The sequence below is a fragment of the Caloenas nicobarica genome, chromosome 2 (assembly GCF_036013445.1).
Source record: "Caloenas nicobarica isolate bCalNic1 chromosome 2, bCalNic1.hap1, whole genome shotgun sequence".
In the NCBI taxonomy this organism is placed as follows: Eukaryota; Metazoa; Chordata; class Aves; order Columbiformes; family Columbidae; genus Caloenas; species Caloenas nicobarica.
In genome coordinates, this window is record NC_088246.1 from 23,020,682 (window position 1) to 23,045,434 (window position 24,753).

The 24,753-nt window shown below is 37.9% G+C and overlaps 1 protein-coding gene across 1 annotated transcript in view; it reads left to right on the forward strand.

The window, feature by feature from the left end:
• ITGA8 (integrin subunit alpha 8) overlaps positions 1-24,753 on the forward strand; it is a 108,719-nt gene that overhangs the window by 27,209 nt on the left and 56,757 nt on the right. Inside the window, exons 12-18 of the mRNA XM_065628771.1 lie at positions 1,238-1,443; positions 2,532-2,723; positions 15,074-15,119; positions 17,147-17,254; positions 22,348-22,403; positions 22,893-23,047; positions 24,158-24,295. Of these exons, the coding sequence (XP_065484843.1) occupies positions 1,238-1,443; positions 2,532-2,723; positions 15,074-15,119; positions 17,147-17,254; positions 22,348-22,403; positions 22,893-23,047; positions 24,158-24,295 (901 nt within the window). The remainder of the gene's footprint in view (positions 1-1,237; positions 1,444-2,531; positions 2,724-15,073; positions 15,120-17,146; positions 17,255-22,347; positions 22,404-22,892; positions 23,048-24,157; positions 24,296-24,753) is intronic.

Here is a 24,753-nt window from a genome sequence, read left to right on the forward strand (position 1 = left end):
AAGATTGGGAAAAACAATGTAGTGCAATTTTACTAATTATTTCACTAGTAGGTAAAGCCTTTGTGAAAACATCACTATTGGGAATATGTTTTACAAATTAAAAATTCTGGGATCAAGTAGTATCGGTTGCTTTCAGTAACAGAGTTCCTTAATATGGATGACTAATGTCCACTTAATGGGAATTGTATTATTAGTATATAAGGTCTTGGGCAACCTTCAGAAATTAATCCGATGCTATCATTTTATATCTCAGAATAATCCATTAAGAATATTTCTGCTTCTTATATCTCTATCAGTCTTGCTTGATTTTATTCTTTACTGTCCAGTAAAGGGTCTTTTTTTCTCCCTGAATGAATGTTAGTAACGTGTTTCCAAACATCCCCATTTAGAACAACAACATGCAAAATATCCTTTGATTAGCCTGTTTTCTTTCACCCATTCTTCTTGGAGTAGCAAAATGGACAGAAGGACTTTTCCCTCTAAGCCTCATATTTCTATGATTTTATGGTGTCCATTCTCTTTAAGACTTAATACAGCAAATTTTGTGAACACTGCAACAACTCATGTGCCTAACATTCAATGAAAGTGTTTTCAGAAATAAAGTTTTGGCTTTGTTTCCCATCTTCCATTTGAATTAGTGATGAGGTATTCGCCATTAATGATGTCTACATGTTTCATGCATATTACTTCAAAAATCTGCTGGAAAGTGGCAACTTTTGTTCCGTTGTTCACTTACTGATGGATAATTTTTTAAAACTAGATTTTATACTAAAATTTGTCTCTTACTAGTGCTGTTAGCAGGATAGATCTGCAGAATTTGTTCTAGTAGCATGGATCCCCTCTGAGTTAAACTCCTGACTTCTGGATCATTAACCGCAAAGTTTAGCTTTTCAGTGTCTATTGTGGGCATGAATTGAAGGGCAAGAAATTCTGTTTTAACCTAAGAAGAAACATTTTTGCTGTAAGGGTGATCAATCACCGGAAGCAGTTGCACAGAGAAGTTGTGGAGTCTCCATCCACGGAGATATTAAAAACAGGAGTGAGCATGGCCCTGGGCAGCCTTCCCTCATTGACCATGCTTTGACTGAGTGTTTGGACTAGAACTCCAGAAGTGCCTTCTTCCCTCAGTTAGTCTATGACTCTGTGATAATTATCAGCTTCCTGTTTAACAAATGCATGAAGTGTGTTGGTTACACTCAATCTCTCAGTGACACTGGTTTTTGTTTGACTGTTCCAGTTTAGATGATATCCTAGTTGGCGCCCCTCTCTTTATGGAACGAGAATTTGAAAGCAAGCCTAAAGAAGTTGGGCAAGTTTATCTATACCTGCAAGAAAGTGCTTTCCTCTTCCGAGATGCACAAATTCTGACAGGCACTGAAGTGTTTGGTAGATTTGGCAGCACAATCACGCACCTTGGAGATCTCAATCAAGATGGATATAATGGTAATTTATGTGTAATGGAGTAACATATATCTCTGTATAACATTGAAATTAAAAATAGCTAAGCAGTGAATATGAAGTGTCTGTGCAGTGCCTGAAAAAGCCTTCGTAACATGTAGCTGACCTTGAAAGTCACAAGAATTTACTCTAATCCTAGTGAAACTGATATTGATGGCCAAACCATTAAAAGCTTACCTATAGGAGGACAGTCATATTGACTACAGTACTATTTTTTATTAAATATTAGCATGTTCATTTGAATAAAAATATTGTATGTTGTTTTCTGACTATAATTACATTGAAATAGTTAAGATGTTGCATATGTTTAAAAGCAGAGTTCTCTTTCTCTCCTCAAATGCTTGAATGAGTTTGAGAATTGAATTAGGTACTTAGGCACTGAAAGAAACAGGTGCATAATGGGACCTTTTTCAAATTCTTATAGCACATGCACACAACAAAATGTTCATGTAAGTTAACTGGGAGCCTAAATTCAAGAAAATGGTCCAAGTAAACTAACTTGCTTAATTATCTGAGATAGCCTGGATGCTTTGAGCTCCTAGACTTAGCTTCCTAGACAGTCAGTAACACCCTGGTTTTCCCTGCATGCATTTCCTTGCTTCTTATTTCCAGGATATTAGGGAATTGCAAAGCAGGCATCTCTGCATCTAAAACCCCAAGGATTTTTTCCTGGAGGAGATATTTTGTACAATAGCCTTGAATATAGTTGGTCCACTAAGGAAAAAGTAATGTACTTAGCTCCTCCTTGACTTGAGGGCTGTTTTTCACAGTGCTCTAACTGCTAGACTCCAGGACAATGTTGCCCATGTGTGGCTCCTGTACAAGGGGTGTCATATCAGGAGCCATGAGATTGTACTGAGGTTCAGGGTGCACAAAATCCAAATCACATCCTGTGGGAAGAAGCGCCCAGATTGTGACTGCTGACAACACCCTCACTGGGTTGTCCTGGAATCCCTCCATGAAGTCCAGCCCAACTGGACCCCATGGTAGATGCTTCCTGTTCTCCTGCAAGGACTTAATTTTTGCTTTATTTTAATTGTGCTCATTCTTTTTATTCTTTTATTGCACTGCAGACATTGCTATTGGTGCACCATTTGCAGGAGAAGACAGAAGAGGGAAAGTGTTCATTTACAATGGATACAGTAATGGGTTAAACACTAACCCTTCCCAGGTTCTCAATGGAGCCTGGGCCTCACAGTCCATGCCCTCGGGATTTGGCTTCACTCTAAGAGGAGACTCAGATGTAGACAAGAATGATTACCCAGGTAAGATTTTTCCATTAGTAAGGGAATTTCATACTTCCATGCTCTGGAAAATGCATCTGCTTCTTTCGGAAGGCAGAGGTCAGAATAAAGAATAGACATTTTTTGATAGTTCTAGCTTGCTTTCCTGAGAGTTAAAATCAGACAAAACAAATACTCCCTTTCCTGTCAAAAGACATGATCAGAAAGTCAAGAAAGGGCTTAAATAGCTACATTAACATAAAACATGTGAAGTTTACAATAAAAAGCTTAACTCTTTCCCCTCACTTCCAAAAACTGAATGCTCTCAGCTTATTGAGCTTGTAAGGTCGCCTTCATCCTGGCATTCTTTCCTAATTAAAAACATCTTGTGTTGTAGAAGAAGGGATTGACTTGGCTGTGTTGCTGAGTTGCTTTTTGCTGTCCGAAGGGACACTGAGCTGTATATAAATTCTTAATGGCTTTGACCACATTACAAAAAAGCAGCGAGAATGCAAAGACATTGCTTAAGGGCAGATATTTCATTTGGGTCTTTTCATCCCTTTTATGTTTTTATTGTGCTATATGGACTCTTCTGGTTTAGGTTAGCTTTGATTCTTCCTTATTAGTTTATCTGACATGCATTCAGATTTATCAGGTTTGTAACATTAGTTAAGTTTTGCTGAGGAAGGTATTTATTCTTTTAAGAGGCATGTTCATAGCATCATAAGTAGTCTGAATGATGGAGCTGTTTTAAATGTATTTGCTTTCTCTCTCCTCTAGAAGCAAATCTAGTTTGTTTCTTTTCATCACAATTCAGAAGCCTTATCAATGGTGTGCAGTAAAACTTCATATTTTGTTATTGTGAAAAGTTCATCCACAGTATAACGCTAATAGTCTTTACTTCGCTAACTTACTATGAAATCACTTTGGTTAGCCTGGCTTATTTCAAGACAAGTATTCTTAAAAGTTGTGTTGTTTCAAAAGTGAAAATTGTGATTTTCAAGGGGACAAAAATGGTAATCTCTTTTAAGTTTTTGTGATGGATTGTAAAAACCTTGAAAGAGGTGTCTTTTTTCAAAAGTGGAAGAGAGTTTCTGGGAAGGGCTGTTTACAATAGAAATTGCGGTCTTAAAAACAGAGAAGCTGACTGCAGAGTAATAAAGTGAGGCTATCACAAGGCTGAATTGAGATGATCTTTAGCATTTGAGAGAAGAAAGGGCTTTCAAACACTGTTCTGACTTTTTGTTTGCGTATTGTTGATGTTGCTATTAATAGTCTTTCATTGTCCATGACTAATGAGGTTCTTTTGGACAATGGAGCTCTTTATTAAAGTTTCAGCATTTAAACATTTCCTAAAGCATCCATAAGGCCCCCAGCAAAACCAAAGAAAACAGGATATTGCATTCCTGACATTTCTGAGATTGAAAAGATAGAGAGAGGGAAGGGAAAGATTCTTTCAGGTCTTCTATGAGTCAAATGGGGAAGAAAGAAGAGTAGAAGTCTAACTAGTTTATTACCACACTTTATGTGGAACACCTTTTAAGCTAATTTGTGAAAAGTTTGGGTGATGGCGCTCAGTCTTCCTAAAAGTGTACTGAGGAACTGCTGTAGTCAATTCAGTTGTGAGATTTCTTGGAGTTATTCTACTTGTCATTTTTAGCTCCACTACACATCCTGCCTGCAGAATTTCATGTTGTGATACCAGTCCACTATGTGTTACATTGTTTGGTTTTATTACATGAATTACTTATTTTAGAAAAACAAACTGAAACAAAACACAACCACCTCTGCATTTCTAGTAACTAAATTCTCCCTCCATCCCTCAGTTGAATATCTGGATGAGCAGTCCAGAGTACTGGTGAGAATTTGTCAGAAAACGATGGAAGAAAACCTTACTGTCAGTCAACCACCTCTTACTTCATTCACAAAGACCTGAAGTACCAAAAGAGAGCTGTAAAAATAGCACAACCATGGCACAGTATTAGCACAAAAATAGAATGCCTTCCTATGGGAAAAAGGAGGAAAAAAAAAAAAAAAAAAAAAGAAATAATATGGGGAAATACAAGTCCAGGACAAACACTCCAGGCAATGTAGTTAGTAACCCTTCTTGTGTCAAAGAGCTTTTCTTCTTCATCTCCTGACGGAAATGGTCAAGGGCAGCCCTTGTACAAAGAGGAAATGAAGGGCTGAGCTTGGAAGGAATAGGAAGGAAGTTTTATTTTAGATGTCAGCTGAGAGACAGAGATTTTGCTGACTATAGAAGGCCTAGGAAACTAGCTTTTAATTCAGTGCTTTATAAAGGTGTATTGCCACAGTCTAAGGTGAGATTCTCTGAGCAATTAGGTCTAGAGTTCAAGTGTCGTGTGAAGGTGAATGAGCTCAAAAAGAGATCATGATTGCGAGAGGTTAAGGACTGACACCAGTTTGTGAGGACTCATAATTTTAGCTGTGCGTGTACAACTTACTCAAGCCCTTGTGCGTAATGTTGTTCATGAGGCAGGCACATCCCTGCTGGGAAATGAGAGGCTGAGAGGTGGGAGTTACTCTTCCTTTTCATTTTTACTGCACTGTGAAACATTTTCAGAGCTTTTAGATTTTCAGACCTTCTTTAAATCAGACCATGTATTAATGTTGTTGGAGGAGGTCACAGACCTGGAGGCCAGAAGAGACCACCTGCTTGCGTGGCTTCTTGTCACAGACCGCTGAGCTTCATACTGGGCTCGCTGGTTTGAGCCCAGGAACCAGGGCTCTTAGAGACTGAGTTACAAGTTGGGGAATACACTTCCTAAAAAGTGAGGTTGAATCACAGTCAAATTCTTCCCCTATTGGACAAAGGTTAAATCCTTTTTTGGTCGGGAGTTCAATTCAGGCTGAGATCTACCTATGAGCCTTCTGGGAAAGAGCAGCTATTTGGGACAGTCTTTCTCTCTTCATCCAACTGCTGGTATGAGCTGAGGAACAGAGAAGGAAACAGGGAGCAGACAAAGGCTGTCTGATACTTAGTGCTGTTCAAATCCCTCAGCTTTCCTTTGGATGGAGCAGTGGTTTCTCCTTCCTCTTCTTCCTCCAGCTCCTGGCCAGCAAAGGGAGAGAGACCACCTCCTGCTTCCTAGTCTTATTTAGGAAAGGCATAGGAAGACCCTCTTGTCCCCCAGGACCCCAGCTGCATAATAAATATGGGAGAAAACTGATCACAGACAGGACTAATGGTGGGGTAGCAGGGCAAGCAGGGGAGAACATAATACAGCCATACTGACACCGATGAAAGATCTATCTAGAACTGTTGCCTGTCTCCAGCAGTGACCAACAACAGATATCAAGGAAATTGTACAGTTTTTGTGATGTTTCCCCAGAATATTCACCCAGCTCTTACCAACTGGAGGAGCAAGGTGTCCGTGAGTCAGAGGTGGCATCTTAAAATTCAGTAGCCCTTAACAGACTTTTCTTCCATGAATTGTAGAACTTATGTGAACTTTAGGCATCCACAGCAACCTGTGGCAAGGGCCCCCCCCAGCCCAACTGCATGTTTTTTTAAGAAGTAATTATTTTCACTGTATCCCATTCAAGTCTTGAACCTTCCACTGGACAGTTTCTTTGAATGTGCCCTAGTTCTTATACTGAAGAGACAGTAAACAATTCTTCTTTAGTCTACTCTGATTTTACAGACCTCTGTCATATTCATTTCCTCAGCCATATATTTTAGCAATCCTGTGGAAGGAACCCTAATTTATTGGATTGTTCCTTGTGCAGAGGTAAATGGCACACCAGTCCTGCTGTACCAGATGATGGTTCAGTCTTGTCATGACCACTGCCTCTTCTTCATACATTTTTATGTGAAGAACAGTGTGTAAAATGTGATTTATGTCTGGCTGGATTTCAAACTTAGCCAACATAAAAAAGCTGTATATTCCCTGCTGAGAAGAAAATCAGAATTAATACTTCACAAAACAGTAATCGCAAATCTCTTTCATTGTTATCAGTGATTGTATTTGTGGAAGAAAATAAAGTGAGTCAGGAACTGTCGTCTGGCCTTGAGGCTTCATGGCACAGCACAACTCACCATCACCAGATTAAACCCTCCTACCCACTGAAAGAATATGGCCGTATCCAAACTGCCTTTTGGGAAAAGTCCTTGGTCCAGGCTATTCCGCAGACCATTCCAGTCCACTATCTGGGAGAGCACTAACTTGTACACACTGAAATCAGACCAGAGTCTGTGCTAACTATAAAAATCTGGACAGTAACAACACGGTGCTCAAGCTCATGCCCTGACTCACAGCACAAAGCTCAGGACAGACAGCTGAATGGCCGCCTAGTCAGCATCGTATCTAAAATTGAAACTTTCTCAAGTAGGGTCAGCATACAGACAGGGCTGCTTTTCCTTCTCATTAGCAGTCCTGTCAGTGTAATGACCATCCGTCAGCTGCCCTGGCATAGATGTTACCACTGTAACAGTAACAGACCTCTACTTGCAGCATTGTGAAAATACAGGGTTTTTTCTAACCTTTCAACAGGGAATACTTGCTTTTTGTTATTAAGCACAACCCTTGGTTTACATCTCCACAGCTTTCCAGGAAAGGACGTCTGTAAATTGTGTCATACTTGCAGACAGTCCAGATGCTGTGTGCCCACAACTATTCCTTTATCAACTCAGACGGGTGATAATGTGGTAGTCTCTGCTTTGCAGGCTCGGAGGTAGTGGGAAACTCTCAACCCTGGGAAGCAGCGGAGACAGAAAACTGAGGTGATCAACCTAACAGCCGTGTCACTCTGAAGTTGTGCAGCTTTCTCTGTGGTGGTGTTCAACACCTTCAGCCCCAAAAGGAGCACTATTCCTCACCTAGCAGAATTGCAATGCCAAACAGTGGTAATGAATGGATGGATGCTCCTTTCTCTGTGGTCACGTAAGAGTCAGGCAGAACACAACCAACCTTTATAGTTGGATAAGGCTAGTGAGAGGAAAGCAGTAAGAAGGCATGTCAGTCAGATAGATTGAATGTACCAAGCCACTTCTGTGCTTGTCGATGTGACTGTTCAGGAGAACAAAGTAAGTGCAGCTTTCCCAGTCTTCCAGGCAAGACACTGGCAAGCTTTGTACCATACTTACCTGAGATACTCAGTATCTCTCCAGTACACAATATGTATCCAGTATTTGAAGGAAAAGACCAACCAACCCTCTTAAGCTGCACCTACACTAGTAAATTAAATACACTGTTCTTTGGCTCTGAACTGTTGTGCTCTCTCTTGGAGACTGATAATTGTCATGGGCCAACTGCTTTAGGGCCATTCTAATGACACCGCCACAAGCAGTGCCGGTGTGGCACACAGGCACATTCTCTTGCACTAGTTTACTAACACTGACATATTTGTAACATCTTTCAACAGATGACCCATTTCACCATTTTCTGACTATTCAGGCACTAAGGTCATATTCAAAGGAGAGGGATCTGGTCTCTCTTATACTGCTATAGTAATTACTAACTTAATGCAATTACTCTGGATTGAGAGTCATGTAAAAAAAAATAAGGGGATTAAAGAAATAAAAGGGAAGAAGCAGTGAATGGAGTGAAAAAAGTGTAAATGATGGGGATTGTTTCATCAGTTTATGTGCAAATACAGTGGCAGCTGGAAGGAATTATGTGCAGGATTCTGTGGTGCACTTTTCGGTGCCAAAGTTAGGACATGGCAAAGCAGCATCGCGCTTTATCTGAGGCCATATTGGTGAGGCCCATAAGGCAATTTATATAGCTGTGGAATTCTCTGTAATAGGAGCTCTTCAAGGTTTGCCCAAGAAATTCTGAAATCCCTGCCTCAGCACAGCCTTCCTGTCTGTCTTCTACACTGAAACATCTGAGCAATGTCATGATAACTCCACATAGCTTCCACTCCACTCCCCACTAAATGTGGGGCTTTTACGGCCCCTTTGCTCCATCCTGAGCTTTATTCATGTTATCAAGGCCTGGAGCAGGGAACGAAGACTCAGTTTAGGCATGTATTTTGAGTTGTAGTTTATTTTATTTATAATTTTGTCTTTTTCTATTAGCATAGTTCAATTTTCACAGGAACAAAAGAAATCCATAAATCTGTTTAATGGGAAAGAAATTTGTTTCTTTTGGCTTCTGGGCATCCGTTCAAAGCTGGTCCCCACTGAGTGCTTGGAGTCTGTGATTACCAAGGTGATGGTGCGGCACTTCCAGCTGGTTCATCTATCTCCACGGGGCTCAGGCACTTGGAGGCTGTACGGTGTCCACCCTCACATTTCAGTATATGTTCGGTCTCTTGATGGCTGATAATAGCTGAGCAAATAGTTTATAATGAATAACTTACTCAACTCATTAAGCTTGCTTTCTTCTTGTGGCATAACCTCCAGCAGACTGTGGTTTCTTCAAATGCATTTTTGAACCCAGATAATTTAACCAGTTTCTTTTAACAGTGTGAGTGGATTCAGAGCAGTGCTGTAGATTAATTCACTATTCAAAGGCTGTTGATTAGTTAATTATTTCGTTGCTCCAATAAACTATGCACTATAATTTCTACTCCTTGCCTGTTTAGACGCTTGTGTAAATCTTCCTTGTTAACTTAGAGAGTCACCTTGGAATCAGTGCCACTGGAGGTTCATCTTCAAGGTATCCAGCTTTTATACAAACACAGCTGTTGGCCTGTTCTTCCAGTTATTCTTTTTAGTCAAGCCTTTGTCAGCACTGGGAAGTGCATAAAGGCATCTTCATGCCTTGTTATTTGGGACTGAGTTGTTATCTTAAGAATAGCATGTAGTTAATCTAACCAAGTGATTCTAGAAACATTTTAAGAAGGAAACCATTATGATAATCGGAAAAAATTTCCTCAGAACTCTAGTAATCCAGTCTAATCTTATTAAAATAGTAGTATTTAACAGCTCCATCAGCTAAGTACATTCACTCAAACAGCAGGAAGAAAACCCTCAAGTTTCTGAGAGGCAAGATCTCTTCAGCATTCATAATTTTTTTTGAGAACAATAGGCATTATGCCAACAATATCACAAATCATTATCTAGTGATCATTAAATTAAGAAGTTGGTCTAGGAGATTTGTGGAAGACAAACAAACTACATCACTGAGAAGCTGCATCTGCTCTGGTAAGAGAGGACTGCTGAGCATGGGAGCCAGAACAAGGCCGTGGGTTCTGCCAGCAAATGCAGAAAAGCTGAAGGATTTCTACCAGCTAATTATGTTTTCACATGAATAGTTAATCCAAAATGTAGTGACAAGCCAAAAATCTCCTACAAATGTGTTAATTGTATGGCAAATTATTATCTGTGTAATTTACAGGAATGCTTTTCTAAAATTCTTTGAGATATTTAAAGAAATCGTAGTATTGCATCCAATTGAATATAGGAATAAAGCAATTAATCGCAGTAAGTAGGGATTTACTGAAATGGTAGGACATTATGCCCTCTTTTGGATTTGTTTGTAGTATAATGAATAATAACATTACATTATGAAAGGGATTCATTCAGACAAAAGGGAAGCATTGAAATGAATTCGCCGTAGGTGTTACCCTTAACAGACCTGCTACCAGAATGGTTGAAAAACAGAGAAGGATCAAGGCAGTTGAGAATGGTAGGACTGGAAGAAAACGACTCTGTTTTGGGTGGTGGTTATTTGTAGTATTTAACAAAAATTCTTGAGTAAAGTTGGCTGACCTGGACAATCCTGTGTCCCTTATTATGGTCAGGCTTGAAGTAATGGCCATTTAAAGGAAATTTTATTCTAGACCTTTCTTACTGAGATTTGGGAGTGTAGTGTGCTCTGAAATCCTAGAAAACAAATAGAAATCTGATCATTGGCCTTTTTGGCACCTGATCTGCTGAGGGAAATAAAAAGTCTCACAAAGATTTTTTTAACAGAGTTTACAGTTATGCAGTTTTGTCACTCTCTTTTATGAAATTTCCATTAGCATCTGTACTCAGACAGGATTCTAATTGTTTTCCAGTCCCTATGTATATTGTGCAATTAAACTGACAGACTACACAGTGATGTTTAAAGCTGTCAGTAAATCATTCTGAGTCCATAAAGTCAACACTTCCCTGCCTGTATCCTGGTAGAGTTGCAGTGGGGAGGTGACTGAGCTATCTATTGTTTCATTTTTGGGTTTCTTACAAGTGAAGTGTGTGCCAATTATGGAGTCCTTCTCTGGCTGTTGTTCTTGGCCACTGTCCCCCATGAAGTGAGATGAGATACCATGCCTTGGCCACTGCTCTTGGGATTGCTGGACAGACTCCAGCCGAGTGTGGGGTGCTGAGCACGTCGCATGTTCTCCCTGCTCAGACTCCCTGGGGCTGCATCTCTTGCAGGGGATGGAGATGTCCTTTAAAAATACCAGGGGATCAAAGAATTTGCTCAATAAACGAATATATCTTGTTGAGACTGGAAGGAGGACTTGGTTGATTTTCCTATTTCTTCCAGCTGGTCGAAGGCTTAGTCAGAATCATGGCAAGTTTCTGCCCTTTATCATACGGTGTTTCAGGTCTGGCACAGCCACGTGGCAGGATGTTCAGGTAAACAGACCAGCTTACAAAATCCACAGTGTCTTTCAGTGCCATCTATGAATACTCTTTCCTTGACTATTTATAACAGTTTTATCTCATAAAATGGATTTTCTTCACCAAAAAACATCTTGCAAGCCTTCCCTTCAGAGCAAAGTAAAATTTAAAATAAGCATTAGGATTGTTTAACTTTGCACGGTTCCCCTTGACTACAGTTAAGTATTATACATGCCAAAGACACTTGTTTCAGGATTAAGCCCTGTGAACTCCACCAACTGGGACTTTAGGGCACACAACCCTCAAGCTGTGTTGAAATGCAAGTTGAAAATTCCTTCAGAGTCACTCCATGTTTCTTTTCTTAGCTTTTGCAGAGTGGCTGTGACCCCGCAGGTCATTTATTCCACAACAGTAACGAGGCAGAAGCACAGGGCTGCTGCCACCAGCCCCTCCTTACAGATATCTGCTTCTCTGAAGGGCAACAGCTGATAAAGCATCTTCTCAATGAGATGACACAGGCAAAGTGGTCATTTACTTCAATCTATGAGGTCACTCATCCTCCTGAAAACATGAAGTATGAGAAAAGGAGGGAGATTTTTTGATTCTGATGCTTCTCTCTTTCATTCTCTATTTATACACACTTTCATCTGGGCTTGAAAAAAAGCCCTCACAAATGCTAAGGAGCAAAGGTTTTCATATGCTTTTCTTCAGGCTCTGTTTCGGAGGGGTATAAGTAGTTAAGCTGGCCATTTTTCCTGTATAATTCCAAATTGTTTGTTAAACCCTTATTTTTCAGCTAGTGACCTTTGCATCAATGACATTGCCTGTGTAACATTAACAAGCAATGAATAAAGACAACTTCTCTCTATTTTTAGGAGGGGAAAGTTGCCAGACTTCAGATAATTTAGACATCTCACGCATTTTTTTCATGGAAATGATTCATAACTTTTCTTCTGCAGAACACACAACAAATTCAAAACTTCTGCTTATAAAAGTGCTCTGATTTGATATGTATTCAAATCTCATGGATTCATATCAATGTCAGAAATGGGTTTTTTTCCAATGATGGGTGTAGGAGTTGCACCCCACAAGGCAATGAAAGAAAGAAGAAATAAAACAACTACTCTGTGACAGAACAAGTAGAAGCAAAGTGAAGTCCCTAATGGACTTTCCAGTGAATACTCTGCTTGAATATACAATGACTTGGTCCTAATATTAGATCGTAGGTGTCACTACTGGATGTAAGTGTTTTGTTGTTTGCTTATTCATTCTTAACTCCACTTTTTGTACTGAGTATTTTCACTCATTCAAGCTCTTTGGGCCAAGAATAAGTATGGCTTAGAACAGAAAATAAAGGACATGTGAGGGAAAAAATAAAAGCTTTCAAAGGAGATCAGGATGAGCACAGTCCTGTCTGCCCATAGATTATGCTCAAACAGGGCCTTTGTGATGGTGTAATGACTGACTGTCCTCATCTTTTTTGCTGTGTCTCCAAATCTGGATGAGGTGGCAATGCAGAAAGACTGCTCATAGAAAACCAGTCTTTTGGTAGCTGGGGCCTACCATTGCTCCTCTAGACCCATTACCTTCTGATGTCAAATAAGCTGGGCTCTGTCCCATAAAAACCAGAATTTAGCTATTAAGCAGATGTACAAAATCCCCTTTAATATTAAAGTGAGGATGCCAGGATAGGAGGGGCCTAAGTCTGCAAAGCCGGAGATACCAAAAAAAAGTTCACTCATACTAGTGAGGCTCTGTCTGACAGACTCGTTCTTTTTACCTTCAGATTCAAACGGTCTACATTTTATTAAGCATACTCAAGTTGTGTGTTCAAGCTTTCCCTTGTGCCCATGAAGGGTCAGAGTGCTTTATTTTTTAACGAAAGATCAGATTATGAGATCATGACAAGTCCAGGATGTGGATGAGTCTTGGATATCTACCTGGTTTGTCTCTGCCATAACATAGTCCTGTACTGAAACCTTTTGAGTTATCAAGTCTAGTATGAAACAGGACATGTCCTTAGTTAAGTCTGTTGCAGGATTCATAAAGAGCGTCCAGCTGGGAACAACAGAACAGAAACCCCTTCCTTCTAGTCTTTCATCTTCTGTTCATAACAAGTTTCTTTTTCCTTTAAAACAACACCAAAAAAACCCACCCAAAACATAACAAAGAAACAAACAAACAAACAAAAAGTCAAACACACACACACAAACCAAAACAAGCAAAACCACCCAAAAAAGTGCAACAGAATATTGAATCTGTTACTGTGGATGCTGCTATCAGGGAGCTGCCAGGGAAAATTCTGCCATGTGCTCTGTGGAGCCTTTATGGTAATGGCTATGTCTCAATCAGTTGTTTATTTAAGCAGAAAATATCTCTAGGTTTTGGTACTATGTGTAATTTGTCTATAAAAGCTGCTAATGAAAAGGACGCATAAATGTCCCAAAAAGGAGAGAGAAACAACACTCATTTTCTTCTGCTATTTAAAGTGTTCCTGACCCTGCAGCATATTTCTCTAAGGCCGATGGAAATAGAAAAATGTAAATGTTGTACAAAAAGAGAATCAGACCCATAAACTGTCCATGCCTGCTGCTATTAGGACATCATTCAATGGAATTCATTGTAGGACAGGCAGTTGCCCATGTGGAGTACTTGTTTAAACTTGTGAAATTCTGACCATCTGAAAGGCAGACAGAACGCTGCAAAATTCGCTGCCAGACCTGGCCCAAACCCGCCCAGCTAATCAGCATCAAAGCTTTGTATTTGCATCATGCTCAATGACTTCAGGGCTTCACAAGCAAACCAGTGCTCAGACTATGGAAGCAGCAAGTCAGGGTTTGTTTACAACCCTGAGTGCTGGTTTAATTAACTCATTTATATCCATTTAGGTTGCCAGTCTGTACCACTGCAAGGTCTGTTTCAAGTCTCAGTCCACTGAATTGGACATGTGTAAATCAAATCGTGTGATGACAACAGTGGACTGAAAGGGACAGATAGACACTTCGGGCTTTGAAAATGAAACAAAGCTCTTTCCTTTTCCTGAACTTTCCTGCATTGATCTTTTTTCCTCACTGCTTGGCTCCAGCTTTTCTCTAGCAGACCTGAGTGATCCACCAGCCAGTCTGCATCTTTCCAGAGAGCCCTGTGTGGTGACTCCAGGAAAAAAAACATTTGGGCCTGTAGGTTCCTAAACCAGGCCAGTGTCCAGTAACAAAGATGTGCCCAAGGCCCAGGGTGGTGTTTGTGTTGTTGACTCCATCTGTTTCAGATGGTGACTGGTGGGGAAAACAGATGGCTTTAGACAAATAACTATTGAATGCCTTAGCATATGCTGCTGCAACACTGAAAACATGAGAAACTATGAAGTCAGCCACCCTCTCACCTGTGTGTTGCATTTATGTACACAGAGATGAAATGCTGAAGTTAATGAACAAAATACTTAAAATTACTTAAAACACAAAGCGGGATGGAGAGGATTGCCAGGACAGAACACCATAAATTTTCAACATGACCTGTATGAGAGTGATGACAAAGTGGTTTGCTTCTCTGTGTGTAATGGGCAATTGATGGTTTGAAATAAAATGTATAGGGTTTTTTCCCCTTTAATGAAAGTCGGAGAGAAATGAGATTGTGGCACGGGTGACCTCACGTTAAATAGACTAGCACTTAGTGGATACAATGAAGAAATTCATAAGCCCATCTCTCATAAAGTGAAATGATTTCTTTCAGGTACGCTCGTGAAAAAATTATGTAGAAATTATTACATTTGTTTTATGTTACTGCATTCTTAATATAAATAATCTAATTTAAGATGGAAAAAATGTATGAGAGGCTTTTATATAGTTCTTCTGAAGCTGTTTTGTTTTTCCAGATTTAATTGTAGGTGCATTTGGAGCTGGAAAAGCAGTTGTTTACAGGTAAGTGGTAAATACAATGGATTTTTCATTTTACAGCTTTGGTGAGTGATCTGCAAATAAACAAACTGCACATTCCTGTGTTTCCCTGATGCAATATGTAAAAGATGCTCATTACAGATGATAAAATTAGAATCTTGTGAGAAACAAATGCTTTTTTCCCATGCTCAAAACTTGTCATTTTCAATGAAAATTTCCATGCTTAGTCTAAGCTCAAGAAACCTCTTCTGGAATGTTTGACTTCTCAGTTAATTTTCAATGAGACAAGAAGAGAAAATGGTATGTTTTCTGCCTTTAAAGCAATGTCACACATGTTCCTATACAGTCAAAAAGTTCGTGCAGCTCATCAGGGAGAAATTTTAAAAGCAAAACATTGAAAGTTAATTTCTTTACTGGGGAAATGGTACTAGTTGGAAATTTTCCAGTGACTCTTCAGAGGTCATGTACGTTAAGACATGAACTATTTATTGAAAATAAAGACTGCTGCTTTTAGCCTCAGTTTACAAAAAATGTATGAGATGCCATTTTGCAAATCTCAAAGTTACTGCTGACTATGGATTTTCACTAAATGGACTGTTTGATTAGAGTTATAAATTAAAACTACCAAATATATAAACAAAAATCTGCTGCTGCCCTCTTAGTTCAGCCATGCTGACAGTTCTTTGCATCTAAAGATTTACCATCCATTGCTGCAACAATGTGGTCATATTTCTTGATTCCTGTCTTCTTGTTGTCTGTATTCCCAACAGTACCTGATTGAGAGAAGGTATGTTCTGCTTCCCTTCTGAATGTTTGTCAAAGCATAAGAATTTTGTAATACAGGAATGTTAGCTCATTTTAGCGAACGCTGTAGGTGCAGTGAGTAGACCTGGTTTTCCTACTGGCTTATTTTAGAATCATGCAAATCCTTTGCAATGCATCACTTTGCAGTGGCATGAAGGACTGCACAGGAGGTGAAACATTGGAGAATTAGATCTAGTGTATACTTTAGATAGCAATAAAAAATGTGTTCTGTTTCATTTAAGAAAGTGAATAGCAGGAGGCCCTCGGTCTTTCCATTTCCTGGCCAAATATGCAACATGTCATATTGGAGAAACAGAATTTTATTCACTGAAATTTGCTAGAAGAAAGGTTTCCCAGTTGCACAAAAATGAAGAAAGTAATCTTATTTTTTAATGTCTTGCTGAAGTAATATAGAGCAGTATTCATAAAAGCTCAGCTGTGGATTAAAATTTGGTGAGAGTAATTTTGTAAGAAGCTGGTTTTGCCAGAATTATGTAAGTTACTGTAAAATAGTACTGCTGTCTAAAAAAAAAAAATAGACCCTTTCTTGTTTTCATTTGTTTTCTAAGTTGCTCTTGGCTATTGATTTTCTTATTACTTAATAACAGATTGTTATTCAGAGGGATGGTTCCTATCACCACAGCTATATATTCACATACTCAGCAGAATTTTGTGATGATTATTCCTGGTTTCCAAAGTCAATTGTCTCAAGACGTCAGAGAGAGTTGACTGTACTGTTGGCTCAAGATATTCTAGATCAACTTCTACTTTAACCAAATTATGTTATTTTTTTTAAGAATGTTAAACAGAGTCTAAATCTAATATGTCACTGTTAATGGAGACAGTATAAGACAAATCCATCAGTACAAAATAATGGCCAAAGGGCTGCTGTAAATCCCCAAAGGCAGACTGTCCGTTTGTGAAAACTCATTGTGATGAAGTGCACCTGATATGCCTCTGTCCCAGGACACATCTACTGTTAACTTGTAGGATACTGTTTCAGTGATGCTGTTAACCTGTGGATTTTTTTCTGTGAAGAACTTTCAAAATGTAGGAGGTGCTACAATTTCTGACCTAAAAAATGAAAAGTTCTTTTGGGTAGGACCAGCATTGTAAAAGTATTTTCTCCCAAGTAACACTACATTTCCAGCATCTTTGTGGCCACCTCAGTTAGGTGTTTTCTCTGCTGTGACTTAGGTAGTAACGTGCTCCTTCTGTATGCAGTGAACCTTGTTTCTGTCCCCCAGAGCCAGACCTGTTGTGACAGTGAATGCTCAGCTCATTCTGAACCCCATGATTGTGAATCCAGACAATAAAACTTGTCAGCTCCCTGGCTCTCAGCTTTTGGTGGCCTGGTAAGTTCATGATTAAACAAAAAATATCCTCATCCTCTTTCTCAAATAACTTCCTATTCCTAACTTTTTCTTGCACCTTTTTGTTCATTGTGCTCAAACTTCTGCGCAGCAGAAAAACCTATATAAGACAGAGTTCTTTTTGAAATCTTCAAGTACTTCACAGATTCTCAAAATGAAGCAGCTAAAAGTTGAGTCCTTTGATACACTGAGTCTCCTTCTGCATGGGGGGATGCTCCGTGTCTCCCAGGATCGAGCTGCGAATTCATATGCAGTGTTTGGATGAATGAAACAGGAAACAGCAAAGACAGACCAAACATAGGAACATTGATCTGTCAAAACATACATCTTTGTTGTAGCAGTGAAAGTGATGCAAAGAGCTGGTGGGCCCACCATTTTCTGTTAGAGAAAGATCAGTCTGTTGTGGAAGAGAGAAGATCTCTGGCTGGCCATCCTGAGAGCAGAGCACAGGATGTTGTTTCTGGCTGCCATTGGCCAGAGGAAAGCTTTATTTTAGTGCATGGTACAGAACAATGTTACATGTATCTTTAAAAAAGAAACCGTCCACCACAGTAGCATTTAACTTTGAAAAGAAAAAGTACATTCAAAAACTAGAAGCTAATTAAAACAATTTAAGATCAGTTACAAAGATGAAATGCTCGCAGGGCAGTTGGAGGCTATCTAATAGCACAAAATACCACATAAAGGCACATTTACTGCACTGGAAAAAAAAAAGTCACTTAGAAAGGACCCCAGGGACAGATGATGAAAGAGGCTATTACAAATACATAAGATACTGTTTTAAAGTGGAAATCATAGCAAATGAGGAAACTAAAACCAAAACAGAACATAAACACGTGCAAGTTGAATATAAAATACCAGTAAGTCCTGCCAGAGAGACTGTGAGGAACAGTTTTCTAAGACATAAAAACTAGTCATATCATTTTATTTAAACACATTAGAAGCAGAAAGCCTGCCAGGACTTGGACTGGATGAAAAGAATATCGAGGTGTAAAGGAGGACTCCAGAAGAAAAGGTCACTGCAGAAATTTTTCACTGCTTTTAAACCAGAGGTGGTCAGAGGGATTCCCCACACTGGAGACATTCTTCATAGGAAATGAGTTTTAAAAATAATCTCAAATGTAAGAGTCAGCAAAAGAGGTTTTAGAACAAATTGATAAATGTGAAGCATAAAACAATCATAACCAGAAGCAGTGCATTTAAGAGTCATGAAGGAATTCAACTCTGATGCACTTAAACCACAAAATATATGGGCTTTCAGTGCATTTGATGCAATTTGTGACCCAGGAAGTTCCTAAATCTACCAGTTGCGAAAATCTAGGATAGGCTGTTAAGAGGTTTTCACTTTTGCTCTGTTCTTTTACACTTTATAGGACTTCTCATATTTATCATAACGTTCCTCATTTATATGCTCTGTGTAGAAAATCACCTACATACAGAGCGATGTGGAATGCACTCAGTAGGACTATGCAGTCCCAGAACTTTATGAAGTTTTGGCCTTTTTGGAAGATCTGTCCTGATTTTTTTAATCCAAGCACCTTTTGTTTTAATAGTTGATATAATAGAGAGTTTACAATATCAACATGGGCTGAAGCATGTTCATTGTTCCAAATTATGTTTTTTCAGAACTTCAGTTTTTAACACTTTTTAAGAATGCTTTATGCCACAATGGGAAAATTTTCAAAACCATAACATTTACCATCAGTATACTGAAAGAAAAATGTTGGGTTTTGCACGAGAAAAAGAAACAAAAACATCTCTGTTAAAAAAGTATTCCTGCTGTGAGATATTGTTTAAAAAGGGGAGAAAAAATCAAAGTATGCTCCTTTAACATGTAGTTTTTTCATTACTTTTCATTTTTGTTTTGCAATAAGCCACAAGATGTTTGGTTCGTGTCTACAAGAGTTTTGATAGGAGCATAATTTAATTTCTGTCTCTTTATTCTAAAATAATCTTCCCTAAAGATTCAGTTTCTATTACAAAATGACTGAAGAGCAGCTGCTATTTTCCATGCAGTAATTTTTCTCCTTGGTTGATATAAGCTTGTATTGTACATATGAAAACAATTAGTAGGGAAACTCCAACAGGCAAAGAATTCCTCGGTCCCATGGGACAGATTTCTGTATCTCTTAGCCAGCTGTGGAACTTGTATAAAATGTCTACTGACTGACACTGCAAAGTTAGAATGAAAGGAAACCTCCTACCAGAAAAGTTTCAGGAAGTGTGCGTGTATGAATAATGTGGATTATTGAACATTTTTGAGCATTAGGAAAATATTATTTTTGCCATGATAAAAATTGGAAAGCTGAAGCACAGAGGAATCATGTACAAAAAGTCATTTTTATGCACAGTCCTAAGAGTATTGTCTATAAATATATAATTCTTTCTCTGCTATGGTTAAAATGTGGCTATTTCTGAGTTCTGAAAACTTAAAAATTTGGAACAAATTCTGAAACTTTAAAGCTATGAAATAAAATGTTAAAACACTTTTTTTTTAAGGTGTGAAAGATACAGTTTAATTTCTGTAAAGGAGGTAAATAAATAAAACATTTATATTTTTCAGAAACTTTTTCCACATCGTGTGATTTATTAAGGTTCCAGCTATCGAGAGATCTAATTTATCTCTGCATTGGTATTTTTATTACCATTTGAGATCTGATTATCCACTAGCTACTTTGCCACTCCTTAGTGCCTAAATTATATCTGCAAATTTTATTTACTCCACCTTTCCCTAACTCTTAAGGTAGTGCGCAAATATTGTTACTTCCATTTGGCAGAGGAGCAAGAGGTCAGAGAAGTTACATGACAAGAAGTAGCACAGAAGTGTCCAATCATGATAAAAAGTCAATTTGCACAATAAATTTCTGATCCTTAAGTTCCTACTATCAAAAAGGATTTTGAAAAAAAATGTCATTCTTTTATCTCTATGCTATTATTAAAACAGCAATAAAATACTTATCATCTTGAGTCAGCTAGATTCAGTAAAGGAAGCACTTCTACATACACTTCAAAAAAAGCTGAATACAAAATTCCTAACAAAAATATAAAATCCAAAAATAATAATATGTCAGCTGTTCCTAACTGCATAGTTTTTGCAAGCATTAGAGCATCATAAAGAAGTATGTTGACCTACTTTTTTATGGCAGTTCATGAGTTTACATTTGAGAAAATAGACTTTCATGCTATGACATGCAAGACTGGCCTGCGAAGCCTCATGTCTAAATTGCATTGATGCAATTACACAAGATTTTCTCATGTTTGTTGTTCTTGTCCTTGTGTATTAGGAAAAAATCCGTTCTTCATGTGTGAACTCATAATTGTAAAGAAGTAGGAATATGACTGAATTTACAATTTCTGCATGGAATGTGAATCAACATTCATAATGTCATTTGAAGGCTACAGTTAAGTGGAGTTTAATGGCATAAGGCAATTTTTTTGCCCAAGAGGAAAGTGTTTAATAAGGTCATGGGAATTACATGAATCCCAGATGCGGCACAGTTTCGTTACATTTGTCAGAGGAAGCAAACACACAATTAGAATGTGATTACATGTTATTTTAAAGGTTATATTACTGGTTTTGAATCCACTGCATGGAGATGTTAGTGTATATATATATCTATATATATATATATAAAAACAGTAATGCGGAGATTAAGGGCAATGACTAATTCAAATATGTTTTTATTTAACCCAAGCTCATTTCACATCTTCCAGTGCTGACCTACAATCCATGTTTAGCTGAGTCTTCCATGTACAAAAAAAGACATTTTCTGAACCCATGAAAATATTCTGTAAGAATGATTGGCAACCAGAGACCGTTGCAAGTTTTAGGAAGCAATTTTTTTACATTAGACGGGACTTCTTTGGGAATAATGGTGTGGAGAACTAAGTCCTTGTGGAGTGTGACAGCAGAATTCAAACATCAAGAGCATCTTTCCAGTGACAGAATTTTTTTCTCACTCATCAGGGAAGTAAGCCCTGCTAATAGCACCAACAAGCATCATTATAACTGTTTCCCTAGCCATCCAGAGTAATTTGTGAAAACTTTTTAAAAATATGTTTTGGTTAAATATTTATATAACTTGCATAGGTTCCTTTAAAAGTGAAGCTTCTTAATAAGTGTTTATAATTTTTAGGGTTTTTAAAATTCGTTTCTATAGTATGTCTTGTTAGAAGGTATCAGCCAATAAAACTACAAAAGATTTCTCCTGTCAGTTGTTGAGTATAACTGTAAATCTATTGCCTGTCTTACAGAGAAATGGAAATAAATGTTCATTATGAGAAATAACTAATTATCGCTAAGGTGATGTTTGTATAATACAGTTGTAATTGTGATGTGAATATTGCTAGGTTCAAAAAAGCTCACAATAGGCTATGAGCAGCAAATGAAGACCAACTTGTAATGTATCTCATTCCACAGAATGTGTTGCATTAGCATACTAAATAATGAGCATGAATAACCAGTTTCTCTGTGCTTTGATTTAGGTCATGTACCTGTCAACTTCTGCAAAACTTAGCAAATTAAATACAATACACTCTGGTTTTGTGCAACAAAAATTGAACAATTCAGTTGGTATGGTTGGAATTAATTATATCCTCTTGAAGTCTTATAGTAATGCCGATGGAAATAATCCAGTGTGTTTTGATGTGCTAGAAAACAGCTTGGCTGTTGAGAACATGCACAAGAAATGTTCTTATTTGACCAGGATGAACCAGAAAGGACTTCTGCAGACAGCCTCACACAAAGGGGGTTTGCTGAAGCTCAATATAAGGAAGGCAACTTTGCCAATACTATTAAAAGTGTGATCTCTGTAGGTTATCTCAAGAATTAGCAGGAACAGATACTTTTCTCCGTATCTGTCCCAGGAAGATATTCAGACCCTGTCTTCTTTGATTACTATTGGAGCCTAGGAGACTTGCTAACTCAGGGAATATCTTACGTAGATAAACACAGATCTCAGTGAACATCTTTTTAAGAAAAGGAAAGGAAAACTTGGAAGGGATGACTTGGGAACTGCTGATTCCCAGGTCAGATCTCTTTCTGCTAATGATTACTACTTCTTTTTTATATTTAGCTTTACTGTAAGAGTCTGCGCAGACTTTGAAGGTCAAAGTATTTCATATGAGATAGGTAAGAAATGTTTTATATTCTTATAATTTACCATGTCCCACTCCATTTCAGATGTATTTTTTTCTTACACCTTGAAAGCTAATAGGAGTGAGATCCTCCTAAGGCAATAAAATACAGTTAAAAAGACATAGATATAACATAAAGCTTGTATAATTCACTTCGAGGATTTTTGATTTGGTTTAAGCCATTTTCCAAATAAAACCAAGAACACACCCCATCAAAGAATGTTCTGTTTTGAAACAACAACAACAACAACAAATGGAAAAAAAATACATGTATGATCTGTAAATGAAATTAGAAAGCTTAAATTACATGTATTCCATACTTTGGATCAAAAACTAGTGTGCTGCTAAACGGGGGGGCACTTAAAACATGGATTAGTTTTACTTGGAAGACTTCGTTAGAGTATTTATAATATATAATGAATTGTTTACTATTTTTTCTTTCCACATCAAATAAATAAATAAATTATTTACTTGTATCCTTTAGTGCTGAAAGGTGAATTGCAATTAGATTCATTGAAACAGAAAGGAGCTGTCAAGAGGACCCTCTTATTTGATTATCATCAGTCACATCATTACTTCTCCATTGTGATGGAAAGACAAAAACAGATCCATTGCCAGGACTTTCTTGTTTATCTCAGAGTAAGTTGTTTAAAATATTCTGGACTGTCATCATCATTTGAATAGTATCAGGGATTTAAAGATAATAGTAAAAAAAAGAGCCACTGCAAAAGGAAGAACAATTTCCATTGTTCTTAGATCCCAAAATTACAGAAATATGAGATGAGAAATGCCTCACCGAGGTGTCCAGAACATTCTTCTACCCAGGCAAAATTTCCCATGTAAATCTTTGGCTCATCTTTTGTCAGTGAAAATATAAAAGAAAGACTTCCTTTGAAGAAGAGCGTACAGTTCCTCTGTGTACAAATACACTCATGTAGCACTCTTCTGGAAACTGATTAAATACTGCATCTCCTGATACAAAAATGCAAGATTGCTCTCCTTATAGTATTCACAGTGGGATAATCAACTAAACATGTTAAATATCACGCCAATTCAGTTTCAGAAGATGTTTTAAAGGAGTGTCACCAGCAATATTGGCCTAAAATTTATATATTTAAAAATATTTTTAGGATATTTTAAAATGTTTTTAGAACTGTGGAACTGAAGTTATGAAGGAGAAAGGGTCATTGGAGCAGCTGGAATTACCTCATGCAATTGAAGCAGATTCCAAGGCTGGTCCTGGAAATACAGTGGGAGGTGAAATGGAGGAGTCTCAAGCAGTATGGAAAGGAGTCTGTAGGCAATTAAGGTGGTGAGGTTTTACCATTGCTAATCCATATAAATTCTTGGTTATGGAACAAGCCAACAATAGTACCTCCACAAATCTACACGTCCTCCTTCCATTCCAAAAGGAAGGAGGGCGGTAGCTGATAGGAGTTGGTTCTGTGTGTCTCTCTTAAACAGCTTCATTTTTGGCTAATGCTTAGAAAAAATTCTGAGTCTAATCAGTTCAACCAGCTTCTTCCAAATGTGGGGCTGTGGAGGCAATGTGTTCTGGGCATTCCAGTTACTGGCGAGTCACTTTACTTTCCTAATGACGTTACATAAGGTCAGAATGTGACCAGCAGCTGTCAAAGACCATATCTTTACTTTCAATAAAGACTAAAGTATGAATCTGTTGCCATACCATACTAATCTGAACTAATAATATTAAACCATTGGTTTTTATTATGTGATTGACACTCACAGGATGAAACGGAATTTAGAGATAAATTATCTCCCATCAATATAAACTTGAATTATAGTTTGGATGAATCCAGTTTTGAAGATAGCTTGACTGTGAAGCCAATATTGAACTATTACCAGAAAAGCTCATTAACAGAACAGGTATGAATTTTGCATGCCATTTTCAATATATAGATGTGAAAGCATTTACAAATTCTATGTGTGTCATCTTCCTTAAAAAGAATATCATGCCCAGAAATTACACAACAAGGATTTAATTAATTCAAAATGTAAATTGAATATAAGTGTAGAACTAGGCAGGCCTTTAAAGCATTTCCAAAACTTTGTTGTGTTCATAGAAAACTGTGAAAAGATTGCATTCTAGAATATGGAAGCCAAGTTAATATGGGAAAGAGCCTGAAAGATATTGTTCTGCCAAGGATATAGTTGACAGTCTAAATAGTCTCCAACAGTACTCATGTGGAAAGGAACTTGTGGAAAGGAGAAAGAGATTAATTCATCAGGGGCTAGTCATATTTAAGACATTTAAGTTAGTGATATTTAATGAAATTATTTGGACTTTGAAGCATGTACTAACTGTATTTATTTTCTTTTTTTAC